This window comes from Leptodactylus fuscus, chromosome 4 (assembly GCF_031893055.1).
Source record: "Leptodactylus fuscus isolate aLepFus1 chromosome 4, aLepFus1.hap2, whole genome shotgun sequence".
NCBI lineage: Eukaryota > Metazoa > Chordata > Amphibia > Anura > Leptodactylidae > Leptodactylus > Leptodactylus fuscus.
The window spans coordinates 169,492,329-169,517,709 of NC_134268.1; the positions used below are offsets into that span (position 1 = coordinate 169,492,329).

Below are 25,381 nucleotides of genomic sequence, written 5' to 3' on the forward strand. Positions count from 1 at the left end.
TTCCCTAGAATACATATAAAAGTAGAAAATGACTGTGAAACGCAAACACATCAGGTATCCCTGTGTCTACTGAATATAGGGTATCTGCAGTGCTCCTGTTCCGTCGGGAAGGGGTTAATGGGAGCACTGCAGATACCCTATATTCAGCCAGGCGGAGTTCCAAGAGGGGGGAAAAAAAACCCAGTCCTCAAGCTCAGGGAAGGGGCAGACAGACAACCAAAACACCCCCTCCCCTTCCCCAGCACCCAAAAACTCCGATCATTTTAATTTTTGAAATTTTCCAGTAGCTGCTGCATTTCCCCCCTAGGCTTATACTCAAGTCAATAAGTTTTCCCAGTTTTTTGTGGTAAACATAGGGGCCTCGGCTTATATTCGGGTCGGCTTATACAGAGTTATATTCTAGTATATACGGTATATTTATGTGCGGATTTATGTTTTCTACATGGGAATAATTCAGAGTATGCAGAGTGGTAAGGCCGAATTCACACTAGCGCTGAGGTGCCTGTAGGAGACTCTGCCACAGAAACAGCCTAAAATTGGCAGAGAGAACTCCTGTAAGGAGGACTTTTGTTTGCCAGTTTCAGTATAAAACACAGCAGACCACATTATAGTTTGTTGGGTCCTCAGGAGTCTGCGGGTAACCACTCTTTTTGCGGATGGGCTCTCCTTCTTTTGAGGCCCCATGTGCACCCAAATGATGGAGAGACAAATGCTAGTGTGAATTTGGCGTCCTTTTATTGATCAGCACACCGCCTCATAGACTTACATGGATGTCTGCGACGGCCGCTGACACGGATATGAACCCAGCCTAACACGTCTGAACAGACCTGCAGACACACTACCTTTATTATCCCATGTTCTACCACCAGCATAAAGCCAATGCAGCTCATTATAATCTATGTGGTCCGCTGGTTTCCGTGTGTAACTGCTTTTTAAGTGGACAGGGTCAGACTGAAACCCCAACACTAAACGTTTTCATATTTTGACTTTTATCATAGAGACTCCAATATCATTAGTATTTGGAACAATGGTAAGGGGATTCCAGTGGTAGAGCATAAGGTGGAGAAGGTCTATGTCCCCGCGTTGATCTTTGGCCAGTTATTGACTTCCAGCAACTATGATGATGATGAGAAAAAAGTGACAGGCAAGTTTTACAAGTTTTTCCTTTTTATCGAACCTATTTTCTAGTTTATAGGAATAATGGAAGTTAATTGGGGCAGTTGTAGCCATAGTATAGACACGATTGTTTTTAGGATTAAAGTAGAGACATTTTAAATATTTACATTTTTTTGTTTGGTTTTATTTGCAGGTGGCCGTAATGGTTATGGTGCTAAACTCTGCAATATATTCAGTACAAAATTCACAGTGGAAACAGCCTGCAAAGAATACAAACACAGCTTTAAACAGGTATGTGCTTAGGGTGGCATGTATTTTCCAAGTCCATAGTTTGAAGGTTAAGGCCACATACGTCCGCTACCCGGAGGAAAGACGCGGGCTTGCGAATATTTGCTGTGCTGTTTTCTGTTTTCATGTAGCTCATGCTGGCAAAACATTCCTAATGTATCTCCTCTGCAATATTGTAATATTAAGAGTAAAAGCAGTTAGTGCCTTCATTATCATAGGAAGTTTTACAATCTTTATTAGTGTCCGTCGTAGAGAAATGCATACATATGAAGGCTTTTCTTGCTGGAGAGGTTTCATTCCATTTTGTGTTATTTTGTGCAGCAGATATTTACACACTTGTCTCGCAGCACCTAACAATTCTGTTTTTTATTAAGACCTGGATGAACAATATGCAGAAGACCACAGACCCGAAGATCAAGTATTTTGATGGGGATGACTACACATGTATTACATTCCAGCCAGATTTAGCCAAATTTAAAATGGAGAAATTGGACAAGGATACTGTGGCTCTCTTAACCAGAAGGGCTTATGACGTGGCCGGCTCCTGCAAAGGCGTTCGAGTCATGCTGAATGGGAAAAAGCTCCCTGTAAGTTAGGTTTACAATCTGAGGTCACTTTACCCGACTGCTACGTACTACTGCCTATTAATTCTTTCACTTTCCTAGGTAAATGGCTTCCGCAGTTACGTAGATCTTTACGTAAAGGAGAAATTGGATGAAACGGGAGTAGCACTGAAAGTAATCCATGAAGTTGCGAATGAGCGGTGGGATGTGTGTCTTACACTGAGTGAAAAAGGCTTTCAGCAGATCAGTTTTGTAAATAGTATAGCTACCACCAAGGTAAGGATGTGCACTTATAGATTTTACATATGTATCTATGCATAGTGTTGTACCTGGAGTCACTTACCACTTGTTTCTCCATATTGCTTTGGTTCCAGTTTTTTCATAGTTTTTTTATTCTGCCTGATTGGAGGACCGCATAAAGTAAACCCTGAACCCAGCTTTGTATCATTTACTGGATGGCTTGTGGTTATTTTTGTAAAATTGCAGTTTATTAGTCACAGCTGACGTTGACAATGTTGTCCGCCTATTGCTGTGCGTGCGGTATAGTTGTTAATTTTCATAAGCTGTAGCTCCACCCTCCAGTGACTGGCGATTTTTTATTTTATTTTTTTTTCTCTTCTCCCTATACAATGTCAACATCTGGCAAAGCCACAGGTTATAATATTGGGGACTGTAATGCATGATCACAGCATTGGGCAGTCTACAGCCTTGGCTTCCACTGTGGCTGGCCTGAAGGGCAAGCCATCCAATAAATGATCCATCAGGTTTAGGGTTTCTGACACTACTGTATGTTGCCTTAACCTTGGGTAGTATAAGCCCTTTAGTTGCTTTTCATACCGACCTTTCATTTTCTGGCAATTCTGTAACTATTACCTGTTAAGAATGTAGCCCTTGGGTATCTTATTGGTGATGCTAGTGCTCTTATGCTAACATTTGATCTGTATGGAAAAATGTTCAGTGATGTTGGCGTATGCTTTTTTTTTTTTTGACTAATATTAATGATTAAAAAAAATTTCCTTGTCACAGGGTGGTAGACATGTAGATTACGTAGTGGATCAGATAGTATCAAAACTCATTGAGGTTGTGAAGAAAAAGAACAAAGCTGGAGTTTCCGTGAAGCCATTCCAGGTACTGTGCCGATTTTATTTTTTGTGAATATTTCCAGTATCATGTTTAGTTCATTTGGTTCGCCACTTTTTCTCTCATAAAACAATGACCACAGTCTTGAGAATTAGTGACCTAAGAGCCCCGAGTGCATGGAGCTGTAGTGCACATGTGTGATCACTGCTCAGTTTAGTTCTATGGGATTGCCCAAGATAGCAGAGTACAACACTGTCAGTTCTACTGTCCCATGCAAATGAATTGAGCAATGGCCATAAAAGCACATTACCACTCCATTCACCCTGGGGACTCTGGAACTCTCATTTTCATGATCATTGGGAGTCCCAGTAGTCAGCCCCCCTTGATCATATTTTTACGCGGAATATGTCATACATGTTGTCGGGCGTGAATTGATATACCTGCCGTGTACTATGTTTTCCATGATTAGTGCCAGGTATGGCTTGTATTCTAATTATTAGGGACTAGAGATGAGCGAGTACTGTTCGGATCAGCCGATCCGAACAGCACTCTCGCATAGAAATGAATGGACATAGCCGGCACGCGGGGGTTTAAGCGGCCGGCCGCTGTCAAAGCGGAAGTACCAGGTGCATCCATTCATTTCTATGGAGCGTGCTGTTCGGATCGGCTGATCCGAACAGTACTCGCTCATCTCTATTAGGGACCTGGCACTTGAGTCCCTCAACATCTGTATGACTTACAAAGTGAACCTCCATAAAAATTCACCTGTCTAACACAAGATCAGGTGTGGAGAGACACAAAAGTGTAATATTAGGAGCACCTGAAGTCCGTAATAAGAATATAATAAATACTCATTTTATTAGGTAGTTCATATTTATTATACTATCTTCAATGTTGCCCTTTGCTTATGTGAAAATGGTAGAACCAACTCACGTATATGTTGTATGTATATGTTCTATGTCTCAAATGTTTACTTTTTGTTTGTTTTATTTCAGGTGAAGAATCACATATGGGTCTTTGTCAATTGTTTGATTGAAAACCCTACCTTTGACTCTCAGACTAAGGAGAACATGACGCTACAGCCAAAAAGTTTTGGCTCAAAGTGCCAACTTTCTGAGAAGTTTGCAAAAGCCGTGAGTGCAGTGTTTAAATATCTCTTGTATTTTCTAGCACCTTTATTTTCTCTTCCAAATAATGACAACGGATCTAAGGAGCGCCATCTTATGAAGTCAGACAGGGAGGGGTTTAGTGCAAAGCAGTATAGATATGACCTGAGACTGAGGAGGCCAGACATGGGATTTCCTTCCTCAGACTATCAGTGTAGCTATGTATGATAGAATTACTGTTACTTTTTTTTGTTTTTTTTTCATAATTTGTATTCAACAAGATCTCGGCCTGTTTTTGTTTATTTTACAGTTTTACTTTTATCTTTTCTAATTCTTCTCCTCGCCTTTGTCTCTTAGGCGTCTAATTGTGGCATAGTGGAGAGCATTTTGAATTGGGTGAAATTTAAGGCACAAACACAGCTAAACAAGAAGTGTTCTTCTGTGAAGCACAGCAAAATCAAAGGCATTCCCAAACTGGATGATGCGAACGATGCTGGTAAGTGTTGTGGCGTGCTAAGCTGAAGGTTTGGCTATAAATTACTCTGGACCACACAATACATGACAGTGACTTGCTATTACTTACTTATCTACCCCCCATTGTTCTTTTTACCTTTTCTCAGAACCACCACCTATTGTGTCCAGTGCTGAAAGGAAGACGTTTTAGTGCACCAATTCTTATTGGCTAGCCTGCATCATAACACAAATCGGTCTGCCATCATATGAGCAAGGATTCAGATGATCTGATCTGACTGAGCATGTTTGACCTCCAGCACTGGGCATTTTAGGTGGGCCTTCTGATTGATAAGGGATCGAAAGTATACACTGCAGATTTCACAATCAAAACTAGTAGAAATAGCGGTGCTACAATGTCCAACACTACTGGCAGATTTAATGTTGTGTTAATGACAATGTGACAATGACTGTTTTAGGGACATCATCTGTTTTGCCCTTCATTCCTTTTATTATTCCTATTATTTCATTCCTATTATTTCATAATACGCTTCAATTTCAGAAATATGAATTTGACCTACTGATCTATTGTCTGTGTGGCCAGGTTTACTGTACACAGAAAGATACTGACAGCACCTACTTATATATGCCTGTATATAAGTCCATATTTCTTCACTGAGCTTTACTGTGTGTTCAGTGTGAACGTGTTATCACAAGAAATGTATACCCCATTGTATTACTAGTATGCCTGTGGCTTTATGATATTAGCTAGGGTGTTGGTTGTTTTTATTGTCTATTTATCTATGTACCCACGCACACATATACACTCTTCTATACAAATAGACATGCGCTCCTGGCACCGTCTTCCAATGGTATGCCTACGCTACACAGCAGTTATTCAGATTTGGCAAAGTTGCAGTGGATAAAGCAGTTTTCAGGCAGCTAAGGAAATTTACTATAGTAGTTTAACATGATCTTGGCAAAAATGCCTCAAAATCTGGTGGAACTACTAGTATTGGATCAAAGTTTAGCCCTATGTTTTTAAATATCCCACCAGTGAAAAGTAAGGCCTTCAAATGAAGAGCTGGTGTCATGTAGAACAGCTTGTATAGTTGAGACACAACATAGCAGTTTATGGGATCTTAGGAAGTTTTACCATTAAGTTTTCTACCCGTTTAAGCCCTGGCTCTGTATTCATTCCTTACTGCTTTTCTTAGGTGGTAAACATTCCTTGGACTGCACTCTAATTCTGACTGAAGGAGACTCCGCCAAATCTCTGGCTGTCTCTGGCTTGGGTGTTATTGGTCGTGACCGATATGGTGTGTTCCCTCTAAGAGGAAAAATTCTCAATGTAAGAGAAGCCTCTCACAAACAGGTAAGTGCTTCTTATAATCCTGTGTATTGTCCATAAAATACAGATGTATCCACCCTTTCCCTGGCCGATAGTCAGCTAGCGGGAAAAAAAAAATCTATCTGGGAGGCAAATTTTTGCAGCAGATTCTACCATCTCACTTATCCATTTACCCATTGTATATAAAACAAACTTGTTAGAATAGTTTCAGAAATGAATCTCCGTTTTAGTGCATGTTTTTCTATTTCTTATCAGATTATGGAGAATGCTGAAATCAACAATATTATTAAAATAGTTGGCTTGCAATACAAGAAGAGTTATGATGATCAGGAATCGCTCAAGTCTTTGCGCTATGGAAAAATCATGATTATGACTGATCAGGTAATGGATTACAACTAATGCTCTAGAGATCTGAGTAGTTTTCTATGGTAATAATATAACTAGTAAACTAGATTACCCAGTGATACCGTACCATGTAACACATCTCAGTCATTTACTTGGCAAGAAGAAAAACATGTTAAATTTGTCTGAGAATTTGAAACGGACACGTATAACATTTCTTGCCCCTATGGCTACACTCACATCATTTGGATTTGGCACTGATTTTGGTTTCAGACCCCTTTTTGAAATCTGTCTAAAATCCAATAACAGTCTACCTCCAATGTAAGTGCAGAGGGTTTCCACAAGCACATTCACATGCATTGGTAATTTTCAGGTTAATCTTTGTGCAGATTCACAGTGCACATCTATGGAACCTCTATTGTATAAAGTGTGGACAGCATTGTTTCTTGCATGTTTCTTGCCTTGTCTTCCATTGCAGTAACCATGTTGTTGACATGATTATATGTACTGTACTCATTTTGGTCCTCTCTGTCCTATACTATCTTTTCTCAAATTTTTATTTTTTTTTGTCTCTAAATAGGATCAAGATGGCTCTCATATTAAAGGTTTATTAATTAATTTTTTCCATCACAACTGGCCGTCCCTGTTAAAACACAATTTTCTAGAGGAATTTATTACCCCAATTGTTAAGGTACCTAGTAAGACATGTTTCCATCTTGGTAGTGAGGATTTTTGTTGGGGCACATTTAATTTGTGGATGTGTTTTGTCTTGCAAGGCAACGAAAAACAAGCAGGAGTTGTCGTTCTACAGTATTCCTGAATTTGATGAATGGAAAAAACAGATAGAAAACCAGAAACTGTGGAAGATAAAGTACTACAAAGGTGTGTGCAGGGGGCGGCCCAAGTATAGCTCACAAGTGCAGCAAAAACTATCATTTAACCTCACAAATGTACTTCATTTACACGAAATGAGATATTGGATTGTAAAATACACTTAAAAGTAAGGGAACAAAGGTTTTTGGATGAATCCTTCTTTTTTAGTTGACTTGAGCTAGTCAAGGCTTCCATAACACTAGTCTCACATATTCTGGTCACATTGCAACCAAGGGGCACCCGGGATGTGTCTAAAACTGTGCACACTTGGTAGTCAGCAATGCTTTCATAACATTAATGCTAAAAGCACATTTTTTAGTGGCTGCATAACCACATGACCATTGAAAAAGAAAGTGCTTTGAGCTGCATTCTAAAATCCTATTGGATGTTATGGAGAAAACATGCATCTTTAGGTTTAGTTGTGGTTTCGGACTTGGTTTGTAGCTTTAGTTCCTTTGTAATCAAATCCAACTGGAATTACTATTAAAAAGTTTTCAATAAAAACACATGTAAAGAGAGTTCTATGTTTTTCAGGTTTGGGTACAAGTACTGCAAAGGAGGCCAAAGAGTACTTTGCAGACATGGACAGACATCGAATTATTTTCCGATACGCAGGGCCAGAGGACGACGCTGCCATAACTCTGGTAAGAACAATATGGTCATTAATTGTTGCTACGGTATATACATCTGTGTACTATACTATTATGCTATAGTAAGATTTTCTGCTCTTTGTGATGTTTGGTAAAGTGTTGGTGGTTTACCATACCCAAAGCACATAATTCTGAATACACTGCAACACTGTGCCCTTTCTCCCCCCACTATTCACAATAAGGCTTAATTTTGGTGTGATGTTAACATGGTGGCAAAAGACTGCTTGCCTAAGTCACTATGTCCACTTACATAGGGTCAATAATGCAAGAGACAAATGCTCAACAAAAAGTAGCCTTCCGCATCATCCACGACACATGGCGTGGTAAGTTTCTTACCATGCTCTTTATATTGACATGTCCAAAAAGTGACTTCCCTTATTTGAGTTTCTGTTACAGATGTGTCGACTACATTCCCCTGTGACCACTTTTTGTTTTTTTATTTTTTTTCTCACAAACTTCATGAGTAGTTTCTGATACAGTTATTCTATTCCCTGAACCCTACAGGCTTTCAGCAAAAAGAAGATTGATGATCGAAAGGAATGGCTGACAAACTTCATGGAGGACAGGCGGCAACGGCGATTGCATGGCCTACCAGAGGTGAAGTATAAGAAGAGGAAGAGTTTAGTAGACTGAGAAAGCCTTGCTTTTTCTTATTGAATACTTTGTCTTTTGCAGCAATTTTTGTATGGTACGGCCACAAAGCACTTAAGTTTCAATGACTTCATTAACAAAGAACTGATCCTGTTCTCCAACTCTGACAATGAGCGGTCAATTCCTTCTCTGGTTGACGGTAGGTGGGACACTCAGATGGAAGATTTATTTGGCTAGACTGAAATGTCTTTGATAAATGATGAATGCAAAATTTCAGCTTTATTACTGGCGTGTCAGTCAGCTTATACATATGTGACTAAAATACTGTGCCCAGTATGTCCTTTTAAATGTCAATTCAATTTTTTTGCCATAATATTACACCCAAATAGCTTTTTCTTCTTACAGATCAAAGGGTGGGAGACGCAGAACATTAAAACAGTCTTGGTAGGGGAATAATAATAAGAGTTTGTAGTAGTCCATGTAACAGCAGGGTTGTGATAGGATAAAAAGGAAGTGGCTGTGATATACTGTGTTCTTTATACAGAACTTCTGTATGATGAACCGGCCAGGCAGACCCCATTATAAAATGTGTTCACACGGGCACAGAGGGGGGGCAGATTATGGTTCGTAATACACGTCATAATCCGCCCCCTCACAATGGTGGTCTATGGAGACAGCTAGCGTTCTTTTTTCTGCTAGCGGCGTGTTGAGCCTGGCGGCAGCGACCTCCGGAGTCGGCTCAAATGAATGGGGAAGGCGCGACCACGACAGTTGTGGCAGGCAGGTTTTGACGCGTCACTCTCGGTGCCAAAATCCGCCCCACCATCCCCCATGTGAACTTAGCCTTATAGGTATAGAAAATCAGTTGCTATAAATGAAGCCACCTGTAAAATGTTAGTTTCCAATATTTTCACTTTTTTTTTTCTGCCCTGTGCAATCTTCACCTGTTTTTTTTATCCCTTGTATTTCATCTGACTAGGCCTGAAGCCTGGACAAAGGAAAGTACTATTTACATGTTTTAAAAGAAATGATAAGCGTGAAGTCAAAGTAGCCCAGCTTGCCGGTTCAGTGGCAGAAATGTCTGCCTATCACCATGGGGAGGTAAGTGGCATATTTTATTCTGACATACTGTGCTGACTTTCATTCCGAAATATCTGTTAGTAATGATAAATCTTCCATTGTTGCAGCAAGCCTTGATGATGACCATTGTAAATCTGGCTCAGAACTTTGTAGGGAGTAACAATGTGAGCTTACTGCAGCCCATTGGTCAGTTTGGCACAAGGTTGCACGGTGGTAAAGATGCTGCCAGTCCGCGTTACATTTTCACTATGTTGAGGTGAGTTGTAATTTACTTATCCAGGCATTGACTTTTTGTTGTTTGATATATGTAACCCCTGTTTCATCACCCCGCAGTCCCCTGGCACGATTACTATTTCCTGGGATGGATGACAATCTGCTTAAGTTCCTGTATGATGATAACCAGCGAGTGGAACCAGAGTGGTACATGCCCATTATCCCGATTGTTCTGGTGAATGGCGCAGAAGGCATTGGTACTGGATGGGCGTGTAAACTACCCAATTATGACACAAGGGAGATAGTCAACAATGTCAAGAGAATGCTGGATGGCTTAGATCCATACCCTATGGTAAGCATGTGTACATCATGAAGCTGAAACCACACCTAAATTGTGGTTTGTATTTTCAGTCACTTATGCTTATGAGTAACGTGCAATTCTATCTTCCTATAATGTATTATAACTAGAGATGAGCGAATAGTATTCGAAACTACAGTATTGGATACCTCGCTCCATAGGAATGAATGTGAGCTGCCGGCGCTTAACCCCTTGCTGTCCGGCCACTCCCATTCATTCCTATGGGAGCGAGGTATTCGAAACTAGGTTTCGAATACTATTTGAATCAACTCTAATTATAAGTAATGTTAGCCCTTGTCTTTCTGTTTTCCTCTCTATACAATGAAATAACACTTAATTTCTGTATCACATTGCATTATACAGTAGTTCTAGAATTCATGTAAGGATACTCATCGTAAGGGTATTCACATTACATTATAATATAGCCTATTGTTTGGTTGTGTATGAGTCTGAATGAAGTCTTCTTAGGCTGCAGTATTCAGATTAATTTATCCAGGTTTGCTTCAGATTTTGTAGCTTAAAGGGAGTCAATCATTTGTAGAAGGGTATTCTACTCTTACCTTTCCTTCTTTCCTTCTCCCTGCTGTTTCTTTAAAATTCGGTTTCTTCTGGTATGCTAATTTGATTCACAGAGCATCGGGGGTGTTCACTCAGCGCTCCGTGCACCCCTGCATCATACACGTGTCCAACGCCCCTTTCGTTCTTGTGCTTCGTCCCCTCCTCCTCTTTTGCGGAACTTTGGCCTTTTCACAGGCATCTGATGCTGCACTGTACCTATCTAAAAATCTCACGCATGCAAATCTATTCCGACGTTCATTAGTTAAAAATTTGTATTGCAAATGATAGACTCCCTTTAACGCTATTGAAATCACTTATGATCAGCTGCAGTGCCAAAGACAAGCTGTGGACAGGTGTGGCGCTGTTTTTAAAAGAAGCAGCAGTGTTTGTCTAATCATGTACAACTATTTTCAACTATTAGAGTATATTTAACTGTGATACTTTTTGCAAACCCATCCCTGTAAATGGCAAAGAGAAATTCATGCAACAAGTCTGTTATGTGTAAATCTAACATTGGTTATGTTCACACAATTTTTTGAGGTGGAATCGGCCTCAAAATCTGCTTCCCAGTTCTTTTATTCGGTTCATTGGGAATCAATAGCAGACTTTTCCCCTCATGATGTATGTTTAGGTGGATTCCTCTTTGCAAAGTCCATTAAAGTGAATGTAAAGCAGAAAAAAATGCTAGCACCTCACAATTCTGCCTGCAAAAAACAGTGTGAACATACTCTTAGGGGGCATTCACACGGAATAAAGTGGCGCTGATTCTGCCACGATAACTCGCGGCAGAATCAATGCTGGTTAAAAAAGACTCCCAATGGGTTCCGTTTAATGCGCAGGACACATTGAAATCCATGGGAGGCTTTTTAACCCATTGATTTCAATGTGTCCCGCGCATTAAACGGAACCCATTGAACTCACTGGCAGTCTTTTTATAAGCGCTGATTCTGCGGCGACTTATCGTGGCAGAATCAGCGCCACTTTACTCTGTGTGAGTGTACCCCTTAAGGTGCCCAAACACCCTCATAAACGTCAGCTGAACACTTGTTTGGCAGACAACTATTGTTTCCAACAAGCAGGCATGTGTTTACAGTGGGGACAGAATTTGGCTGCTACCAGACCCCCCCCTTCCTGTGTCTTATATTCTGTGAAATTCTTTCCCCAACACTGGAGAGAGTCAGCAGCACTGCCCCTTCTCCGCCAATACTACACAAAATGAAGTAGTCGGTTATTGTTCTTCCTCTAATGTATTTCTTTAGGACGTGCAATTTATTTATTTTTTACATGCAAGATATACTTTCCATAGTTCTATCACCAGGGGGAGCCACAGCAATGAGTGATCTGCTCCATGTTTTTACCTTTCTATGAAGTATCTGTATGATCTAGTGTCTTATGTCTTATTTTTTGTGCTTATGGCAGCTTCCCAGCTACAAGAACTTTAAAGGTACAATTCAGGAACTAGGCCAAAACCAGTACGCCGTGAGTGGGGAGATCTTTGTTATTGACCGGAATACTATTGAAATTACAGAGCTCCCAGTCAGAACATGGACTCAGGTAAGTGGACATGCATATATAATAGTTAGGTTTTCCCTATAACAAGCATTGTACTGTTTGTCTGGCCTATGATGGGGGGGGGATACTTTATTTCTCTGTGAGATTTTGTCTTGCCTGTTTGTTAATGCATCACCCCTCAATAGGTTTACAAGGAGCAGGTTTTGGAGCCTATGCTTAATGGCACTGAGAAAACGCCCGCTCTGATATCCGACTACAAGGAGTACCACACTGATACAACTGTGAAATTTGTTGTGAAAATGACAGAAGAAAAGCTGGCCCAAGCAGAAGCCGCTGGCTTGCACAAAGTCTTCAAACTTCAGACCACTCTTACCTGTAATTCTATGGTAAGTTTTATTTTTTTTTCCTTTAAAAATGTCTTTGTAATACAGCTCTGGGGTCAGTGGTTCTCTTCTCATTTCCCTGCTGTTTTTCGGTTAGTGCGAGCTTTTCCCAGATGTACCCCAATTTAGGAGCTGTCCGTATCTGCATAGAAACAAATGCAGGGACAGTGGCACTAGTGTGAACAGAACCTTTATGAATTACTTTATACAGGATACTGTTATGATGATTTATTTATTTTTTATTCTTTTAGGTATTATTTGATCACATGGGCTGTCTTAAGAAATATGAAACTGTGCAAGATATCCTGAAGGAATTTTTTGATTTAAGATTACATTACTATGGTCTACGCAAAGAGTGGCTGATGGGAATGTTGGGAGCTGAGGCTGCAAAACTTAACAACCAAGCCAGGTTCATCGTTGAGAAGATTCAAGGGAAAATCACAATAGGTAAGAATTCGTTTGAAGGATTTTGCTTTCTCATGATCCAGACGTTTTGTTTAAATAAATGGGTTTTTCACGATCAACCATCGGTGTTTAATCGTAGGGGTCTAATGCCTGGGACCCCCACAGATCAGCCGCTGAAAACATGCTTGTGCAATATGATGTATAGTACTGCATGGTCTCTACAAACAACTTATTTGTAGGGGAGGTGGGGGGGTCTCAGGTGTCTGAACTCCACTAATCTTTAGGATAACGCATCCCTTTAGGCTGAGGCCACGTCTTGCAGAAAAAACTGCATATTAATATTATTAATGATAATATAATTTATGGCTTCAAAATGTATGGGGCATATACTGTGTAAGAAGCTCTCATACTTTTCCCTTTTGCTAAATCCACTCGTGGCTTTGACTAAAAATAAACACAAAAATGCCATATACTAGTGACTGCTTTGATATGATATTTAATCTGTAATCATAATTTTACTTTTCAGAAAACAAGACCAAAAGAGAACTAATTCAGATGTTGTTGCAGAAGGGATATGAGTCTGACCCTGTTAAAGCTTGGAAAGAAGCCCAGGAGAAGGTAGGCAGAACTTCCATTGTGGTCTTTTGATTTGCAGTGTACTTTAGAATTAGCATTAGGAAAGTTGCTGACATCATTGTATCCAGGGGCCATATAGAGTGTCTCTAGGTCTCCTTCAGGCTGGTATATACACTTATACCTTATTTGCTTTCCTTTACATTCAAAGGTATTTAGTTTAAGGAAGAAAAAACTATACTGTGTGATATATATATATATTTCCCTCACATGGAAGCCTAATGGATGACATGTACCTGTATATCAGTACAATGGCTTACATTAAGACCTTACTTCAGAGGAGATTCCCCTGACATTGCAAAGACTGAATACACCGTCACCTGTTAGACGGTGAAAACTTTTGTCATTAGTGTATGTATATCTGGTGACTATCCTGCTGATCATCCCCTGTCTTTACAGCCTGCAGAGGAAGATGATCTTCAAGATCAGAATGAGGATAATTCTTCAGATTCGGGCACCACATCAGGGCCAGATTTTAACTACATTCTTAACATGTCTTTGTGGAGTCTTTCCAAGGAGAAAGTTGATGAGCTGATAAAACAGAGGGATTCTAAGGTATGGTATTAATCTTTGTGCATGGGCAGCCCTATTGGTTTTGTGTAATGGCGTGGACTGCTTATATATGTAGAATGCAGGATCTGCTGCAGTTTCACCCAATAATTCTCCCTTATACACTGAAGGAGTAATAAATGATCAATAGTTCTGGATCATAGTGAGTATGCTCAATTTTACAGTGGAATTACTTGCTGTACGTGGATGATGTTTTCATAGCCCTATTCACATGTACTGTTACTGTAGTTTGCTGAAGGTTTGTGATGCAGAATCCACACAACTACCACTAAGAGCAAATATAGTTTGCAATGTGTAAGATGGGAGCTATACCATATGGCTTTTTAACTTGTTTCAATAAAGACAGAAGTTTCTTTTTTTTAAATTCTGTATTCATTGAGTCTTTTGGATTCTCCACACTGAAATACCAATGTCTGACTGGCCCTTAGAAGATGTAATTGAGCAACAGCTTCAACATGCTGGGCGATTTGTGAGCTCACTACTGAGCAACAACAAATGTGAATGGGTACTTTCCCTGAAGCTCAAACTCAGGCTTATTTAGAAACCAGAAAACCCTTTCACAAAATGGAATCTGCTGCTGATTTTGGGCTGGATTCTGCAAGGGGATTACCGGTATTTAAGTGATCAGACACCATTTTGTTTTCTTGTTTCAATTCATTGCAGTGTTCTTCACCAAGTAGGGAGTATCTCTGTGATCTACCTGGGACAATATAAAAACCAAGCAATTTACAATTTATTTCTGTTTTAGGGGAAGGAACTGAACGACCTAAAGAGAAAATCTCCGTCCGACCTCTGGAAAGAAGATTTGGCAGCTTTTGTTGATGAGCTTGATGTGAGTTGTAACTTTATTCTGATCAAGGAGACTGTTTTGTTAAAAAATAAATAAATAAACCTACTGGTAAACAGAGAGAGTCTATATAATACTTGGTTGTAATTGCATAATAAAACTACTGACTAGATACTTGATGCAGAATGCATAGCTGATGCATCACTAGTGTCATGTACACAGCTGTAAGACTCTGGTATGGTCTTCTGATCATAGGAAATATTGTATTATTATAATATGTATATATATATATATATATATATATATATATATATATATATATATATATTATAAATCTCTTGCTGAGCATGTCATTAGAGACGTAAGCTTGGATCACGTTGCAGAATCTGCCGCAAAAATTCTGCTGACCTTTCATTTCAAGGGAGGCAGATGCTTGTTTTAATGCTAATCAAAAAATCTCATCTAACAAAAAAATAAAATTCTCTTCAATCTTTGAGTGGATTCCACCCATTGACGTGAACAGAGGCAGGAAATCTTACGACTGCTGTCACTTGCAGGTTACATACAAGTCTATGGAGAGGGGAAGGAGGTGAAGGATCAACCCAATGAGAGCGAAACCACAGACACAAGCTGCCTAAGGATAACATTAAGTGTCTAGCAAAGTACCAGAAGATGTTAGCGGGACTGAACAGTGTATAAAGCTCTTGTGATATGGATATCTCACTGGACCTTTTCTTTGCATCTCACTTACTCCTCTTACTTCACCCTCTCCATTCCCCATAGACTTCTATGAACAGCAGTCTGTGGTCAGTAAAGTGACAGACCAGTGAAGTGAGAAGTTTAGCAGGCAGATCACCTTAATAAAGTTACAAAATAGATATATATTCTTTACAAATAACTTTCCTTTCTTTATTGTTTAGAAAGTGGAGGCACAGGAAAAAGAAGACAATTTAGCTGGTGCAAGCAAAGCAATAAAGGGTAAAATAGGCAAACCAAAAATGAAGAAGCTGCAACTGGATGAGACAATGCCATCTATGTACGGCAGGAGAATAGAGCCCCAGATCAGCGCAATGAAAGCTGATGTCAGTAAGAAGATGCTTAAGAAGAAGAAGGTGAGACATCGACTGGGAAGTAATTTTAGTTTGACACAGAATGACCATTTTCTTACACAGATTATTTATCTCCTTTTAAGGGTGAAATGGACTCTTTAGCGCTGAAACTTGAGTTTGATGATGAATTTGGCACCACAGGAGGAGAGGGAGTTGGAGAGGACTCTCAGACAACTACGCCAGTAAAGCCTGTGAAGCCCAAACGGGAAAGGAAAGAAAAGGAGCCTGGTATGTGGGATTCCACGTGTCTTCCATGACTGATATATTTGGTATTCATCATAATGTTTGTTCAAAAAAAACCAGAAGCAAATGTACCCACAAGTCTGCAAACTATGAGGCATCACCCGGCCCCTGAAGGTGGCAGATAGTACTTCTCAGTGTTACTGGTGGATCCAGATGCCCACTATACACCTGCCCCTCTCATGCCTGACGTTACATCATGTAGGAATTTAGGCATACACAACCCCTTTAATTGCTTGTTACTGTGTCCCCTACATTTTATTGCCCAGTTATTAGATTTAAAAGGCTTGTCTGGTTGTGGTAGTGGTTCTGGATGGTGGACAAGGAAGCTGCCCTATGAATTGCTTTCCTGGTGGTCTGCCTTGGCCATACCAATGCCTTTTAACAGCTTAGATGTGGGCAGTTTCAATCATTCTGCTTCTCTATCATTTAATGCACTCCTCTCAAAGTCTGTCATCGGGGTGAAATGTCTTTGTGAATCATAGAAGCATGTTTAGAGGGAATCTATCATTAGAATCCCATATTTTACTCCTAACATGTAGGAATAGCCTTAAGAAAGGTTTTTCTTCTACATTTAGAAGTCTTCTCCGCACCGCCGATCCGGGGATATTCCCGGTTTTCTGCTGAGTCTCCAGACAGCACAGGGGGCGGTCCCTCTGCACTCAAACAACACAAGGGTGTCTCCTGTGCTACCTGTAGACTCTCCTGTGACTCCCTTCTTCTTCTGCAGCCGCGCGCGTTCTCCTGCGCTTTCTTCCGGTTATTGCCTTCACTCGTGTAGCCACCACAGAAAAATGACCGACAAGACATGCGCAGAATTTTCCTGTGGAATTATCAAGTAGAAGATTTGTATTTTACAGTAGTAGGAGAGTAGATGCAGTTGTAAGACTCTTCAGACTTTATGTACTATAGGACCATACTCATGATTCTTCACATTCAGTTGTTTGGCCCATCCAGTAATGTACCACAGCAACCAGATGTGATGTCATAAGGTTTATGTGAATAATATTCACGCTGTGCAGCCAAAAACTCTTCATCCCCCATTTAAAGAACTGTACAGCAGAATCTGTCATTGTCACAGGGCCGCTTAGTTTTGGCTATTTTAGACCTGTAGACAGTGGTATGGCCCTAAATCTCTGTTACTAGGAAGTCTGGACAATTCAGCCATGGAAGTTCAGAGCAGTCCTTCAGTGGGTGTTGTATTCACATTTGGCTGACTTTTTGCAACCAAAACATTTCCATACATCTGAATGAGTTTTTTTCTGTGGCATGTATATGTACTCCATATATACCCCTAATAAAATATAAATGTAATGATGTTGTTGTTGTGGAATTCATACTGCATCGCTTATGTAATCTTTATTACATTTTATTTTCATAGGTTCTAGAGCGAAAAAGAATTCCCTGACGCCCAAACCCCCAGTGAAAAAAGGAAAGAAGAGGAACCCTTGGTCAGAAGACGAATCCAAATCAGACAGTGATATGGAAGAAGCAGAAGTAGTAGAGTCAGTAGTCATACCTCGAGACTCCTTACTGAGGAGAGCAGCTGGTGAGTTAGTGTTAAGATTTCTAAGGCAAGATTGTAGTAGCGTACGCTCAGCATACACTATATGGACAGGATTGTACTAGTGTATTCTCAGCATACACTATATGGACAAGATTGTACTAGCGTATGCTCAGCATACACTATATGGACAAGATTGTAGTAGCGTACGCTCAGCATACACTATATGGACAGGATTGTACTAGTGTATTCTCAGCATACACTATATGGACAAGATTGTAGTAGCGTACGCTCAGCATACACTATATGGACAGGATTGTACTAGTGTATTCTCAGCATACACTATATGGACAAGATTGTACTAGAGTATGCTCAGCATACACTATATGGACAAGATTGTAGTAGCGTATGCTCAGCATACACTATATGGACAAGATTGTAGTAGCGTACGCTCAGCATACACTATATGGACAGGATTGTACTAGTGTATGCTCAGCATATACTATATGGACAAGATAGCGTATGCTCAGCATACACTATATGGACAAGATTGTAGTAGCGTACGCTCAGCATACACTATATGGACAGGATTGTACTAGTGTACGCTCAGCATACACTATATGGACAAGATTGTAGTAGCGTACGCTCAGCATACACTATATGGACAGGATTGTACTAGTGTATGCTCAGCATATACTATATGGACAAGATAGCGTATGCTCAGCATACACTATATGGACAAGATTGTAGTAGCGTACGCTCAGCATACACTATATGGACAGGATTGTACTAGTGTACGCTCAGCATACACTATATGGACAAGATTGTACTAGCGTATGCTCAGCATACACTATATGGACAAGATTGTAGTAGCGTACGCTCAGCATACACTATATGGACAGGATTGTACTAGTGTATGCTCAGCATATACTATATGGACAAGATAGCGTATGCTCAGCATACACTATATGGACAAGATTGTAGTAGCGTACGCTCAGCATACACTATATGGACAGGATTGTACTAGTGTATTCTCAGCATATACTATATGGACAAAGGTACTGAGACACTTACACATTATATCTACAAAAGATCTCATCACATCTCATTCCAATTCCATAGGCATTAATATGGGGTTGGTGGCCCTCTGTAGCTAAAACTGCTTGCTGTCCTCTGGGAGGGTTTTCCACTCCACAGAGGAAAGCCAAAGCAGAGCTAGGTTTACTCACTTATCAGCCTTAGAAACAATGGGGCTTATCCATAGCAGATGTCTGTTACAGTACTGAAATGTTACACATCACCCTCACATTGTCCACCCTGCCATCACAATCACAAAAAAATGATGTAATATAAAAATAATTCTTTGTTACGACTATGGGTTATAAAAATCTATAGTCTGATCCTGACCTATTAAATGTCTCTAATCCGATCCTAACTATCTCTCCACAGCCGAACGACCCAAGTACACATTTGACTTTTCGGAAGAAGAAGATGCAGATGATGATGATGACGATGATCAAATTATTAGTAATAATAACCTGAATGACATAAAGCCAAGATCCTCTCCAGTTCCAAACAGTCGAAATGATGACGACGATGCTCATTCAGACAGTCCCGAAAAAGATGAATATGATTTCCCATCTTTCAAATCCACTAAATCCACAGAGTGTGTAGCCGCCATATTCTTCCAAAGTTTATCACTTTCAGACACTTACGCGATTTCTAATTTATTTATTTTTTTCCTTTGTTCCTCTTATAGAAAACCGACAGAAACGCAGAAGAAAAAAGATTTAGATGATATATTTTCTTCCACTTCATTTTCTACAAAAATAAATGATGGTAATTTTATTTTTTCTTCTTTTTGTATAATACAATACAGTATTGGTCATTCATTAGAAACTTTTATTATGTGGCATTCAGGTACTTAATACACACGTACACAAATCGTGGAATAAAAATCTATTTCTCATGTGCAGGTATATTCTGAAAGTGGGCACCGGACACACGAAAAAAATACCATCAAACACTTTAGCCTTTATGCAATTTTGCTATAAAACCTAACTTTCTGTTACTTAAAAAATATATTAAAAAGCCCCCCAAAAACAAAACTCATCATGGCTAAAAGTTTAGCCAAAGCAGAAACTTAAGGGGCGTTCACACTACTGTTGGTATCCGCTCAGCAGTGTCCGTAGCTATTGTCCGTTACAAGATTTTAGCAACAGACACTAGCTGAACCGTCAGAATTTCATTTCAATGGGATTTTATCTGGTGTCTGTTTACACCCAAGTCCGTTTTTTTCCAGTGGACAAAAAAAATCCTACATGCAGGACTTTTCTGTCCGTTAGAAAAAAACAGAGGGCAAGTGTCCGTTATTTTTTTAGCATTGAAGTCTATGGGCAACGGACTTTTAACGGACATTTACTGATTACAGTTACTGTCCATTTGTGTCTGTTTATGATAGGGTTTGTTTGTTTTTTTTTGTTTTTTTTAAATGGACACCTTCTTTATAATGGAATCCAATAGTAGTGTGGACCCTGCCTTAGACTCCACGCAGGACTTCTTTCTCTGTTGATTTCCGGCAGTCTCCAACAGACAGTGTAGACTCTGGCGCAGTTGAGTACCTAGACTCTGCCTGATCCAAACGTCTGATTAGGAGAATTTATATGCATGTTTGCCCGCCCTGCCTAGATGATTCTACAGAGAGACATTCAAGCAGGTCATACGCACTTGGTTCAGTCAAGAAGTTCATGTGTTCTGAACTGGGAGGAAACTAGCAGCTCTGGCAGCAGCTTGTCATCGACAGAACAAAATGATGCCATGGTGGAAATCAAACTGCCTGATCCATATCTCTCGCAACATCTGCTTTACACATTAGATGGTCAACCAGACCCACCAATATATGGGGGTTCAGCCAATACATAACTAATGTGTGTGACCAGCTCCAGAGAGCACATGTTATATTTGACCATGTATGACACCTGCGAGATCCCCGGACGCCTGTCCTAGATGTGCGGCTTGTAGCTGGTCAGGTGCACATTCAGACAGACACAAACTACTTTTCTGTTACTGGATCAAAGTGCAGCGAAATGAACAGAACAACTTCTTACACTGGTAGCTTAAAGGGAAGGTTGATCATTAAACAGCTCCTGACATGTCACCAAAATCCATTGCTAGAACAGAGGGACCTCCAAGCATCTTATCCTCTCTGCCTTGGAGATCAAAAGATCGGAGTCTGTAGCTGGAATCTTTTGTAATTGTTATGCACATTACATGCTTATTACAAAGAATCTTTGACGAAAGACTCAAATCTTCAGTTCTTAGTGAAAAGACAGCAGGGCATGATGCTTGGAGAAATGTCCTTGCCCCTTTTGATCACAGGGCCCAGGCCTCATTGATGGCAGCTTTTGACTTGTCTCGCTGCTATGTCTGGATGTGCTTAAAGGTGAACCTTCTCTTTATGCACAGCTGGAGTTACTTTGAGCACATTCTACATGTATATGGAGACAATAAGTGTGGCTGACGTTACCTATGGAGAATGGGTAGAAATATAACATGCAGATTTTTCTATTTGTTAGATGACACCACAAAATATAACAGTGATGATGAAGAATCGTCTCCCCTCTACTCCTCGCCATTCAGCTTCAAATCTTCAGAGAAAATAACCAGCAAAACATCAACTAAAAAAGATAAAGGTATGAGGCACGGTTTACAGTTAAAGGGGTTTTACAGGATTAAAAATTTGTCGGCCTGTGCTTAGGATAAGATAAGTGTTCAACTGAAGATTGGCAGGGGTCCAACACCTAAGTACCCAACCGATCAGCTGTTGTAAGAGGCCACAGCGTTTATATGAATTCTGAGGGCTCTTCTCTACTTGCCAAGCACAGCGCTCCACATTGGTATAATGGCTGTGCTTGGTATTGCAGCCCATCATTTTGGTTTAAATGGGAATGCCAATATCCTGATTTGTGTGTCTTGGTTGTGATTGGTCTCACACTACTGTGCAATCTAAACTAGCAGATCAGGGGCTCCCTGGGTACATGCAAAGTGGCAAATTACCATTCGAATTTGGCTGATCATGTCATACATTTGTAGTTTTGGTTGTTAGAAAATAGTATTGAACTGAAATAGCAGCCGAGGCCAATGTCTTACTGTTGTTGGAAAATCCTGCCATAGATAGTTTGCTTCTCCTTAGCAGAATATTCTCTGGATGTTTTGTACCCTATTTGCCACTTTTAATGATTATTTTATTTATTTTTTTTATCTTATTTATTTTTAGATGATGTTCCCAAATTCAACAGCGATGATGATGAGGACGATGAACCCTCCCCCCTCTACTCTTCAACATTTAGCTTCAAGTCTACAGAAAAACCAGCAAGCAAACCATCTACTAAAAAAAGTAAACTTTTTTTTTTTTTTTTATATCGTTTTTCAGCAGTTCTTTAGGAAGGAACCAGTGAACAACAAGTGCTTGGCAGCATTTAAAGGGCATCTGCACTACATGTGATATACGATACAAAAAGAATACATTACAGTCATAGTTGACGAGAATTCTGGGAGACTTAAGTCCATCCCCAGCTCCACAATAACCAAATGAAGCGCCCACAAACTGACCGCTTTGGGGGTTAATTTTACGCAGACCCTTCCCCTTCTTACCCATGTTCTGGAAGTATTATAACTATTATATTCCAGTGTTGGTGTTATTATTTAAAACTTGGAAGCTCAGACATGAGGTGAGAGCTATAAAGAGGCTGCCACTCTTAGGCTTCATTTAAATCAGCATTAGGGTCTCTGTCCAAAGCCAATGGATATTTATAATCATGGACGAAAACGTTCTGCAAGCAATTTTTTTTTTTTTTTTAAATCCAGTGATGTGATATGGCAAAAACAACAGATACTTTACACACTCTACAATAGTCAATGGTGTGCCTCGGGATCCATAGTGTCAGTCATTAGACAGATCTGTTTTAATGTTTAATTTCTTCCTCTGCTCTTATAACTGAACAGACTACTGGATGAAAACGACACTGGTGTGAACCTAGCGTAATGCCTGGTTCACATCTGGTTTGGTAATCCGTTTGGGTAGTCCGCATTGGGACCCCCTTCCCCCGAATGGAATACACTGAACACCAAAGCGGTGTGCAGTGAAAGCAAATGGACCCAATAGACTATAATGGAGTCCGTGTGCTGCCATGCGGACATGAAAGTAGATCACAAAGTACTTTTCTGTCCGCACGTTCCATTATAGTCTACGGGGTCCGTGTGCTCTCATAAGCTCTCCTATTGCCAATACGTTTGCTATTCCATTCGGGGGAACGTGTTAAACACTAGTGCACAGCCTTTGGAAACCATGCCCAATTGTTTACGTCAAAATACCTGAGCTGGCTGTCATGGAAGGTCATTTGACCTGAACTGTATATTTGTGACCTCTATTGAATAGCACTCCAAACACAGTGGAGAAAAGTGATGGATGCTATTCAATGGAGGCTGCAGCACTACACAGCCAGCTATCTACATGGAAGTAAACAAGTTGGCAGTAATGTCAAGAGCAGGACATCAAAGTACACACTTTCCTTGCTAGTAAGTCAGTTGAAACGCTGCTGGCAGCACATTCTGAAAAATGATGGAGTGACCAGGCCCCCATTTACTTTACAGAGACCTAAAGAGTGCTAGCTCAGGCCAGAAAACCTTGCTAAAGCTTATGACGTTGCAGCACACTACCACTGTAGCAGTAGAGTTAAGGCTCATGCGCACCATCATTGTGCAAGTGCCCTGGTTATGCTTTTTATAGGGAGTCTAAAAAACAATGGGGCAGATTTATAAATTGTAACCCCTGAGGGATTGCCTCATTAATGATGGGGTGCAGTCCTCCTTATAAATGAGATGCATCCTCCACCAGGCTGTATCTCTGGAGGGAATGTACGCCAGCATGTACATACATTTCCTGCACCATTAATGTATAAATGATAATCTCGCGGGATTGGTAGCCCTACCCCCCTGCATGCCCCCACCTTTGGGAAAGTGTCAAAGGTGGTGCAGGAATGGAAAAAAGTCACAAAATTGCACCTTTTTATGTCTTGTACGCCAGAAAACACAAGGCCATAATTAAATGCGTATAATTAATAGGCGTACAAGGCATAATTAATCTGTCCAAGGTTTATAAATTCCTCATCACATGTCATGTATGAGACCATATTCCTACAGGCTCGTTGCTAGCTTTTTTTTCTAGGACATTTATGGTGTTTATTAAGAGGGATAATCCTCTTCCTAAAGTATGTCATTTCCATTTATCTTTCATGACTCCTACTGCTGTAACACAAAACTGAGCTGTCAGGCGTTGATCTCTACGGGTTGTTTCTTAATGCCAATCTTTATTGTGGCAAATTCTCTGTCCCCTGTGAAACGGGCAAGAAAGAGACTTTAAAGAGGACCTTTCATCAGATTGGGCACAGGCAGTTCTGTATATTGCTGGAAAGCTGACAGTGCACTGAATTCAGCGCACTATCGGCTTTCCCGATCTGTGCCTGGTGTAAAGCGCTATCGGTCCCGTAGGGCTTTACAGTCAGAAGGGCGTTTCTGACACTTAGCCAGGGACGCCCTTCTGCCCAGCAGCGCCTATCGCGCTGTACTGTCGAGTGGGGAGGAACTCCCCCCACCCGCTCCTGATAATACTCGTCTATGGACGAGCACTGTGAGCAGAGGGAGAGGGCGTTCCTCCCCGCTCACACTATACAGCGCGATTGGCGCTGCTGGGCAGAAGGGCGTCCCTGGCTAAGTGTCAGAAACGCCCTTCTGACTGTAAAGCCCTACGGGACCGATAGCGCTTTACACCAGGCACAGATCGGGAAAGCCGATAGTGCGCTGAATTCAGTGCACTGTCAGCTTTCCAGCAATATACAGAACTGCCTGTGCCCAATCTGATGAAAGGTCCTCTTTAAATCTGAAAAATCAGTCTCCTGCTTTGCAGTATGTGACCTCTAGATGTCACTGTTGTCCATACACGGTGCAGGAAGCCGACAATGCTTATGTCAGCAGGTAACTATTCATATACCAGGGCAGTAAAACGGGATCATTCCCTTAGTGACTCTGACTCTTTAATATTTGCAGCAAAAACCTCTTCAGATGGAGCCCCAAAACAAAAACGACCGCCAAAGCCAAAGAAGTCTGATGTTTTTGTGAATTCAGACTCTGACTTGGAGTTTGGAACCCCAAAGAAAACCACAACACCCAAAGGCAAGTATCTAAAGAGAAGCTTTAATGTCCTGATTTTCTTGTGTATCCTGTAAGAGAAGAAAACAGTAGAGTTACAAATCCTGTCCACAACTTATTGTGAACCTAGACCAGGCATCAAGTCATGCCCTTGTCAAGTCAGAGGATATATTAGAAGTGATGTGACGTCATGCTATCATCCATAATCATACAAAAAATTATACATTTACTTGTTAGGCTAGGTTCACATGGTCAGAATGTCTGTGGAAGAATCATCCTTCCCACTTATTTCCTTGGTAGGCAGACGCTTCATTTGCTGCTAGCTGAAAGAATTGCACCCCCTCCACTTCCCCACACCAACCAAATATTTGTGGCCTATTCTAAAGTTGGGACAGAAAAAAAAATCATGGGCA

The 25,381-nt window shown here is 40.6% G+C and overlaps 1 protein-coding gene across 1 annotated transcript in view; it reads left to right on the plus strand.

The window, feature by feature from the left end:
• The window catches only part of TOP2B (DNA topoisomerase II beta), a 49,108-nt gene that overhangs the window by 21,773 nt on the left and 1,954 nt on the right, over positions 1–25,381 (plus strand). The window contains exons 5-35 of the mRNA XM_075271347.1: positions 999–1,144; positions 1,310–1,407; positions 1,779–1,991; positions 2,070–2,243; positions 2,994–3,095; positions 4,043–4,180; positions 4,511–4,649; positions 5,821–5,978; positions 6,210–6,335; positions 6,877–6,987; positions 7,073–7,178; positions 7,704–7,813; positions 8,324–8,416; positions 8,495–8,609; positions 9,390–9,511; positions 9,598–9,746; positions 9,824–10,055; positions 12,039–12,173; positions 12,317–12,517; positions 12,766–12,961; positions 13,446–13,537; positions 13,952–14,107; positions 14,871–14,954; positions 15,830–16,021; positions 16,102–16,246; positions 17,640–17,807; positions 19,212–19,428; positions 19,522–19,601; positions 21,338–21,454; positions 22,039–22,158; positions 24,867–24,992. Coding sequence (XP_075127448.1) covers positions 999–1,144; positions 1,310–1,407; positions 1,779–1,991; positions 2,070–2,243; positions 2,994–3,095; positions 4,043–4,180; positions 4,511–4,649; positions 5,821–5,978; positions 6,210–6,335; positions 6,877–6,987; positions 7,073–7,178; positions 7,704–7,813; positions 8,324–8,416; positions 8,495–8,609; positions 9,390–9,511; positions 9,598–9,746; positions 9,824–10,055; positions 12,039–12,173; positions 12,317–12,517; positions 12,766–12,961; positions 13,446–13,537; positions 13,952–14,107; positions 14,871–14,954; positions 15,830–16,021; positions 16,102–16,246; positions 17,640–17,807; positions 19,212–19,428; positions 19,522–19,601; positions 21,338–21,454; positions 22,039–22,158; positions 24,867–24,992 — 4,361 coding nt within the window. The remainder of the gene's footprint in view (positions 1–998; positions 1,145–1,309; positions 1,408–1,778; positions 1,992–2,069; positions 2,244–2,993; positions 3,096–4,042; positions 4,181–4,510; positions 4,650–5,820; positions 5,979–6,209; positions 6,336–6,876; positions 6,988–7,072; positions 7,179–7,703; positions 7,814–8,323; positions 8,417–8,494; positions 8,610–9,389; positions 9,512–9,597; positions 9,747–9,823; positions 10,056–12,038; positions 12,174–12,316; positions 12,518–12,765; positions 12,962–13,445; positions 13,538–13,951; positions 14,108–14,870; positions 14,955–15,829; positions 16,022–16,101; positions 16,247–17,639; positions 17,808–19,211; positions 19,429–19,521; positions 19,602–21,337; positions 21,455–22,038; positions 22,159–24,866; positions 24,993–25,381) is intronic.